The 9,166-nt window shown below is 40.9% G+C and overlaps 1 protein-coding gene across 1 annotated transcript; it reads right to left on the bottom strand.

Annotated features, from left to right (window-relative positions):
* Positions 1-6: 6 nt before the first annotated feature.
* On the bottom strand, positions 7-8,509 carry LTO1 (LTO1, ABCE1 maturation factor). The gene is made up of 6 exons (XM_025198455.1): positions 8,500-8,509; positions 7,372-7,477; positions 4,790-4,859; positions 4,548-4,618; positions 1,886-2,003; positions 7-1,474 (listed from the first exon to the last, which is right to left on the bottom strand). Exons 2-6 carry the CDS (start codon positions 7,470-7,472, stop codon positions 1,406-1,408), a joined length of 429 nt encoding a protein of 142 aa, XP_025054240.1. The 5' UTR covers positions 7,473-7,477; positions 8,500-8,509; the 3' UTR covers positions 7-1,405.
* Between the last annotated feature and the right edge of the window lie 657 nt (positions 8,510-9,166).

The following is a 9,166-nucleotide window of genomic DNA, read 5'->3' as shown; positions in this document are numbered from 1 at the left end:
TAGGGAAGGGGTAGATTATTTTTTAACTTGTTTCCCTCCTCCCCTCCCCACCCAGGTTGGGGGTGTTTTTGTTTTTATTTTAGGATTTTATTCTGTTTATATAGTTCTTTTTCTCTTTTATTGTAAGCTACCTGGCGCCTTTTGGGAAAGAGCAATATACAAATCAATCAATCAATCAAACATACATGCACTGCACTGTAGTGAAATGCTTTCCAGAAGTGACATTACAGTCCATATGCAAATAGCGATATAAATATATGCATCAATAGAAAATAAGTTACTATATAAAAAAGTTACTGTTTTCCTGTAAGCCAGGGTTGTCCAACGGGTGACCTGGAAGCCTCATGCAGCCTGCAAGGAGTTAAATTTTCAGCCCTGTCCCCCCAGGCTCCTACCTGGCCACTGCTTTCCCCCCAGCTCAAGCTGAGGAAGCAGCCGGGGTCTCCAGGCTCCCTCTCCCTCCAGCTTTCCCTTCCTTGCCCCACGGTGCAGCCTGCAGTGCTGGGGAACCCATGGCCCAGAGCAGCGCAATGCAGCGGTGAGGGTAATATTCCTGAAATCATACAGCTTCAGGGGCCTGTGGCCCCTGCTAGTGTGATCCACAGGGTGTGCAGTACCCAGCCACTTAGAAGTTGGACAGTCCTGTCTTTAACTAACATAGCTCAATATCCATCCATACAGCCTAACAGCATCCAATTTCTTTATCAAACTGAGTAGTGCATTTCCAAAACCAGAAAGTTTTACCTCTTTCAATTAGCCACTCTAACGTAAATTGTCGTTAGATATTGACTACATTTCTAATAGTAGTCACATGCAACAGCCAATTTAATTGCTCTGTTGGATTAATCTGTATGTCTCATGAAAACAATACAGAAAGCCAAGAACCAGAAGAGCAAGATTCTCTTTTATCCCAAACTCCTCTTCAGTCTTTCCCAATAAAAAATAAAGCTACTGCTTACTATAAAAACATATCTTACTATATGTTTGTGTCAATGTTCACATTGTCTTTTTAAACAATAGGCATCCTTTGATTAAAACAAGGAAAAAAAACTACAAGAACAATTATAATTAGAAGCAGATTATTTTCCCTTTAGGAATAAAACTATCAGTCTACAACAGAGACTATGTTTTGTTTTTTTCACAGTATTATTCATTGCAGTGAACATAATAAGAATGGGAGACAACAAAAGTGAAATGAGTCTCTATTCACCAGAATTTCTAAAACCTCAACCCTTCTCTTCTTCCTTTTTGAAAATGAATTCTGTCTGTTTTTAAAAAAAGCATATTCTCCAGACATCTGTTCTTGAGCAGGGGGGCTGGACTCAATGATCTCATGAGGTCCCTTCCATCCCAAAACTTCTGTGAACACATTTCTTCTTTGTTCACGTTTATCTTCATCTTATACTCAAAAAGTAAGTACAGATCTTTCCAGACCAATTCTAAAGTCAGGCTGAGTATTTAGCATTGAGCAAACCTAAAAAAACAAACAAACCAAAAAAAGGTAAACATAGGTGTCACAGGTGTTTTACAGCTTCTATGATTTTTCTAATGAGAACTCCTGCTCCATTTCTACTTTGATTGCTTCCCTCCACCTTAGTCCCACAGTTCTCTCTCTTACATATTGAATGGCTTTTTTTTGGTCTTTCCCCACCTTTAGGATTACATTAATGTTGCATTTACCCTAAGCTGGAGAACTGAATCATATTTTTCCCCTTTGTGGGACATCAAGTAAACTGTACAAGAAACACAGAAAGAATTCATTGAAAAATAATTACCTTGAACTGCAAAACAGCAGCTTTTTATTGCTGATAATTTTGACATTAGGTAATATTTTCAGAAACTGATACTATCCTTCTGTGCTAACTGACAACTAAATGCTACAAACCTGTTTAAATTTTCCTCTGATTTTCTCCAGATCGTCTTGAAGTTTGTTGTAAGTGGGGTCTTCATAAGGGAATTTCTGAATCATTCCTACTAGTGATTCCAGGGCCTTTAGTTTTTTACTATAAAGAATAAAATACAATTTCCTTACAGTGGTTTAAAAGCAGAAATACGATTTCTTCCACTGTCTTATAAAGACTACACTAAGCATGTGATATTAATGTGTTATACCTCAAACTACTGGACCCAGTCCTACAATCCTATTTGCACCTAACTTTTCCCATTTAAATCAATGAGACTGTCTCACCTATATACAAATTGGGACTGTAATATGTAATTTTATATGGTATTAAATCTTTTTTTAACACAAGTGGGCAAGGTTACATTTCCTTTGGCTCATTCTCCATGAAAATATGTAAATATTCATCGTATGTTTTGAGACCAGTGAATAGAAAGTGCCATGGGGGGGAAAAAAAAAAAAAAAAAAGTATTACTCACTATATCAGTAACTAATACCAATACTAAAACTGTAAGAGAATGTCCAAAATAGCTTTCAAAATCTGCGGAAGCATGGTGGATCTGTCAGGTATCTTAACCAAAAAAACAAACATTTGAAAATTTACCATGACCCTATTTTGTGTCTGCTGAAATTGGAGAGAGAAAATCCTCTCTCTTTTGACAGAATGGGTATTTTTGTACTGGTGTGTTAGCCTGGATTTTCTAGCCTATTGGCTTCAAAAATATTTAGCACAACGTATCTAAGCTGCATGAAAAAAAAACATTCTTCCAAAAATTATAATTCTCCAGGCAGGCCAAGCAGAGATTTCTAGTCACCCTCAAAGTGTTTCTGCTCACTCATGAATGAGTACCAATGCCCTTTTATCTCACTGGTTCACAAAACAAAAACTAGAGCCAGTTATAACTGATAGCAGATTCTAAAACATTCGAAATGCAATAGAGTTGCCTAATATGAATACCACATAGATATGCATTACATGCATCAGGTGAGGACAGTGGCTGTAGATTGCCATCTGTAAGTATCAGACAAACAGTAATTATACTACTCTTCTATTATGAAACTGTTCCACAGGTCAGTTTATCTTAAAAAACTTCATCTTAAACAGAAAAAAGTCAATGCCAAGTTTATCAAGAGGAAAGCCATTTAATGGACTTAATGCAAAGTTGATATTCCTGTATGAGCTGTTCTCTCACATTGGTGAAACTAGTGATAACCACGGCTGATACTCGACTAAATGTCAACACTGATTAAACTGTATATATCTGGAACTTGTGGAAATTTTGAATATAACATTCACTAATCAGAAAGGTAGCTAGCTAGCCATGTTAGTCTGAAGTCAGCCAGAAGGTAGGGTAGAGATGCATCTTATAAATTAACTGAATCAGAGATGCATAAGCTTGCTTGAGTAAAAGATCACTTCATCAGATTACATATCAGAAGACTAGAAGAAAGCATAGTCCATAAAGTGCATCTCTACCCTACATTAAATGTTCTAAGTAACGTTGGTGCCAAAAATGGAAAATCCCTATTTTCAACAAGTTCACTTTTAAAAAGAGTGTGAATCGAGTCTATAATTCCCTTATTATGGTTTTTCAGAAAGCCATTCCCACCTTATTAAGTCTAAAATACAGGTTAACTGGAGCTTGAAAACTGCTCATGTTATGGCCTACGCTGCTCCTGGACTGTGAAATATCCCCCATCTGTAATATAAATATCATGACAGAAGGACATTAAGGACATTAATGCACGCTTGTTTTAAAACAGATTTAAAACACTTCTGTTTAAGAAAACGATTGAAACATAACATTTCTTTCAACTGCCTTTAACTTGCATATCGTTAGTTAATTTGTTATTTATTTTACTATGAAATGCCTACAGTCAGATTATGCCAGGAGATAAATTTCATGCAAATAAAATTACATGCACACTTTGGAACGAAAGACACTGTACAAATAGAACATTATAACAAACTAGCAGGCCTCCCAATTCTCTCTGCATTAATAGGTGAACATCTAAGAAAGCTAGTTAAATAAACCTGAATGAATTAATGTGCATAATACAACTGTAAATACATGCAAGTAAAGGACTTCCACAACAGTGTACAATTCCTTATCTGGACAGAGAATTCCCCTGGCACATAATGAAGTCAGCTATAAGTGGCTCTAGTGGGACAATCTCACAATTTTAGTGTAGGCAGCATGCTGAGTTTGGGAGAAGATGGGCTTATTTTATTACAGACATTCTAGGCTGAAAGTTCAGTGGTTTTCTAGTCCCCACTCTTGCCCAAGATGCTCAACAGAATTCTGCCTGCCTTTAAAGTTCAACTATTAGTTTCACCCAAAGGAGAGACTCTACAGTTATAAAAATAGTTTATGGTTTCCTGAGTACCGTGACCTTTAAGAGGACAATCATGCTACCATGTATGTCACTATCATGATACCATTTCACGGAAAAAAAATTCTCTGCTAATTATTGGCCAGTCTGGATGTTTATAATCCCAAGGAAATAAAAAACAAAAAAACCCCAAACAAACTACCGAACATTATTCATACGCATTTCTTTACATCATAAAGGCTTTTCCTGGAAGGAAAGGAACCATGAAATTTGAGACACCACTACCAATATATAATACATTTTTTAACCCTACCTGTGTTTTTCACCGGTGCAGTTGTGGAGAAGATGCTGCCAAGTCAATGCAAACCCAAGATAACATCCAACCTGTGAATTTATAAGAGCTCATCAAAAAAATTCTCTATATGCACCAAAATAGTAAATACAAGATACTGCATTCCAACAGTGTTGCTAGCAGCTAACAGGGTGTTAAAATTAAGCCCTCAGGATGGCAAGTTCTAGAAAATTAGGACAGGGAAAGGAAAGTATAATCGTTACCAAGCAATGGGTGGCGGAGACAGCAGTCAGTCTGGAAAGCAAGCACATCTTGCTACACAGCTTCCAAAATCTGTTTAGCATCAGAGGAGTGAATTAATTTAAGTTATGGTGGAAAAACCAACCACCCAACCATACTTCATCTGTTTCATATCTTATCAGTTTGTGTCTCTATTGGCACATATTTAATTCATAATGATTATATCAGCTGTATATACAGGATCACAGATTCAGGACACATATAGCAAGAGAATAAAAGTCTGGGGTAATTTTTTAAAGGAATTTCAGTGACTTAATTGTCTAAATACCCTTTTTAAAAGCGACTTGGCTCTAGGTTCAGTAAGATTTAGGTACTTCAAATTCACCTAAATCCTCTTTCAGATGCCTAAGTCCAAAACTGCAACAGAATTATTTTCTATCTGGCTGCCGCAATGCTAGATGTGCTTCAAATGTCTAACTTGAAAGACATCAGATACCTTGAATTTTGCTTCTGGGCTTGCCCATTTCTGTACTAATATGAACACCTTGACATTTACTGCTCTCCTAAACCCAACTGGAATCCATAAATTAGTTATTCCCAATTCAGGATAAGGCACTTTCCAAGTGCTTTTTAACCATTTTCTTTTACAACATAATTGAAGGAGAAGTGGTGATGGGAAGTGGTATCTGATGCACTTGTTTAGTGGTTACAGTATTACCTCTGACAGTGGGAGATTCAAGTTCACTATCTATGTTAGCCTCAGAGGGTTCAAACCCCCTCAAGTCCAGCTCCTTAATCATCAGGCTACAGAAACCCTGGCTGGGGCCATTCTCCATCTCTCCGACTGAAGATGCACCTGTTCTGATCCCTGTTCTCTGACATAAGATATGATGTAGAAATGGCTCTCTAATTTAAAGTATTACCTGAAACACAAGTCACAACATAGGAATCCCACATCCTGGCTGAGTACCATAACCACTACTTTACAGTCTTTGCTGAATGTGGCACAACTTCAAAGACATCCAACCATGCTATAAAAACCAGGTCCATTGGGAACTTTAACAAAAATTTCTTTTCTGATCCAATTAACCAATTCTTAATCCTTTAACATGTGCTACATTCCTTTTGTTGAGTCCTACTTTTTTATTAGAATATTACGTGGATCTGAATCAAATACCCTACAGAAATCAAAGGTGTTTACATCAATACTATCACCATCACCAACAACCAAACATGTAGTTCCATAAAAAGAAACATTCAGTTAGACCATAAAGCCATCTTAATTGACATTAACTATAACAACTGCATTCAAATCTTTATTAATCAAGTTTATTTCCCAGTTCACTTCTTTGCCAGGCACTGCCATAAGGCTGATAAATCTATAATTGTGCGTCATCCCATTTATTCTTTAACATATAACATACGTACTTTCTAACTTTGAAATATCCGATTTCTTCTAACTTTCTGGAACTTCTTCAGTGTTCCAAAATTTGAAGAAAAGCCAACATTCATCATCAAGAGAACTCCTATGCCAGCTCTCTCCAATTCTTGGATGCAAGTTATCAGTACCTGCTGATTACAAAAATATCTGGCTGTATCTGTTATTTGACAGCTTCCTTAGACGCGACTGAAATGGTAATCATAGCATATGACTACATCATCTAGCTTCTTCATCAACTATAAAAACAAATATTTCTAACATCTGTCTTTTCTGAATTATTACTGAGAATTCTACCATTTTCATCTAGTAATTGACCAATACCATTGTTATGAAGCTTTTGTTCGCTCATACTTGAAAAACTCCTCCTTACTGTCTTGAACTCTACTGAGTAGATCTACAAAACAGGATGACCAAGTGACATCTAACCAAATATTTCCAGGTTGTAGAAGTCACATAACCTCTACTAAACTGTTCAAGTGAGAAAAGCTTTGATGTCTTCAACAGCTAAGCAAGAACTTTTCTCCCTGCTTACTTCCCTCCCCATCTCCACAAAAATGTTAAATCGTCATCATTAATCAATCTGCACAAAATGTTTCTTTTAAATAAGCTTCAACCCTATCTGAAATACACATTAGAGTCTATTAGAGTATATTACAAGGTATGGAAAACTATCATCTTATTTAAAAACCTTGTTTAATTAGATTAATTACATTCACCTAAATGTTAAGTATTTACCCATACAATTTTAGCGTTTGCTTAGTAAAGCTTTTTACATAGGATAAGAATGGTTTTAGGACAATTGATACATCATGTCAGGTGGTCTTGGGACTGAAACCCCTGCAACAATACCGAAGTGTAGACTGGGGAGACCAACCTGCATCATCACAGAAGTGGTGTGGAAACCCTGCATGTGGCATGCTGAACGGGGAGTAGAAAGGGAGCATAGTGGTGGACTGGACAAGAGCAGAAAGCAGAGCAACAGACCAGGCGGGCAGCAGAACACAGACCAAAAGACTGGACACAGAAAGGGAACTGGAGTGGCATTCATGGAGCATACACCTGCCAAAAAAGAGTGCCCCTCACCAAGAGATCAAGCTTTGCTCAGCCACTTGAGTGCAATACTATGTAACCAACACATTGGTTCTTAGGAAGTTTCCCATTTACCTCAGACCCAATCCTGGCCCCATGTAACGATCCATAGATCCTTCCTTCAGTAACACCAATACGATTTCCTTCAGCATAACCGTCTTGATACCCTTCGCCATGAAATCTGCCAAGGAAAAATTAAACGTAAACCAGTACAGCTGCATCGTTAAGCATTCAAATTGCACACAATGCTTCATTTAAATAAGTTTCATCAACCCTATTTGAAATACACCTCAGAGTGCATTCAAGCACATTTGTACACACATTTTTCAAATCGGCAGGTACTGATAACTTGTATCCAAGAATTAGAGAGAGCCGGCAGAGGAGTGGTTTGGATGACGAATGCTGGCTTTTCTGTAAGTCCCGCTGCATCATGCAAAGATGTAACATTACAAAACACATTAGACTCCACGTTACCTTCACAGAAACAGTGCCCCAGCCGAGTAGAAAACGGGTTGACCCCAGTTTTAGGTGGCTTGCCAACAAGGCCAAGAGCAGGGACAATTACTAGCAAACCACTCCCACCCTGGAAAGCCAGAGTTCAACTACCACAGCACAGTTCAACTAACAACTCGATACATTGGGAGGGCACCAGGCAAAAGGATGTCAACGAGCGCCGGAAGCAAGCTCGAGGGCCCCACTCGGCTGGCGCAGCTTGGCATTAGCTACAGCACCAGCAGCCATGGGCTCCAGCGCATCGATTCAGAACCATCTTTCCTCTCTGTCTCCAAGGGGGTGGTATGAGAGGCCATTCCCTCTCCTCTGGCTCGCAAGGGAGAGATGAGACGCCTCCAGCTTGAGCGCGATGTTGCCCGAAGCCTGTGGCATCACTGTACCCTTTGCTGAGGCACCGGGATTTTCACACTAGCAAAGAATGGCAGGTTTATACTCGGGGCGCGATGGGCTCGGCACAGCCTGCCACCTGGGTCACCAGATCTTCAGCTTCTCAGTGCCTGAGGCCGGGCCAGACCCGAGGGGGCGGGAAAGACCGGGTCCCCTAGTGGGAGACCGGGGGGGAGGGGCTCTCTGCGGCCGGCGTGTGCCCCCCTCCCCGCAGCTCGCCAAGCCCTCCCCCCACGTCCGACACACGGCAGTTAAGAGGGGGCTGTAAATGCCCGAGCAGCAGCGCTGCCCCGCCCACCGCACCTCTCCTCCGCCATCAGGATGCCATCGAACAGGTCCGGCTTGAAAGCGGCGGGGCGGTCCGGCCTGAGAGCGGCCGCCCGCCATAGCGCAAGCCGCGCGGGGCATGTCGGGAATGGACGGCGACCCGGAGGGGCCACTACCAACCCGGGGAACGAGAGCCCCGCCCACCGGCCTCGCGCGGGGTGCTGGGTGACGTAAGCGCTTTACGTCACTCCGTGGGGCTGTCGCTGTCTTAGGCACGCACAGCTCCTGCGTCATTACGTTCCACGGTCTCCCGCTGGCACACCGGGCACCCCGCGCTTCTGCTCCTCCTTCTTCACTCAAGCCTCACGCGGAGGCGCAGACGCGGGGCTGGCCAGGCGGCGCAAGCATCACAGGGTGCGCGAGGATTGTGGTGTTTGCACCATTGTCTCGACCCATACACGATCAATCGCAGTAAAAGCGCTCCAAATGTGCGGGCACTGGCGAGGCAACTCGTTGGTGCAGCATATGCAAAGCCCAGGTCACTCAGGGAATCTTGAGTGGCTTTTGGGCTCGCCTCAGCACTTTGCTATGACTGCTTTGAAATGAAGACGGGTGTAGGTGGTAGCCGTGTTGAGCTAAGGACATAGGCAGACAAGGCAATTTGGGTGGATCTCATATCTTTCATTAGGCCAAGCGAAATTGC

This window comes from Alligator sinensis, unplaced genomic scaffold (genome assembly GCF_000455745.1).
Source record: "Alligator sinensis unplaced genomic scaffold, ASM45574v1 scaffold442_1, whole genome shotgun sequence".
Lineage (NCBI taxonomy): Eukaryota > Metazoa > Chordata > Crocodylia > Alligatoridae > Alligator > Alligator sinensis.
The sequence above is the reverse complement of the archived record's forward strand: the minus strand, read 5'-3'. Positions and strand labels throughout refer to the sequence as shown.

Coding starts and splice junctions, on each gene's coding strand:
- LTO1 (XM_025198455.1), bottom strand. CDS start 7,472: ATGGCGAAGGGTATCAAGACGGTTATGCTGAAGGAAATCGTATTGGTG. Junction 4,619..4,789: donor TCTCCGCCACCCATTGCTTG/GTAACGATTATA, acceptor ATAAATTCACAG/GTTGGATGTTATCTTGGGTT. Junction 1,475..1,885: donor TCAGAGGAAAATTTAAACAG/GTTTGTAGCATT, acceptor TTGTTTTTTTAG/GTTTGCTCAATGCTAAATAC.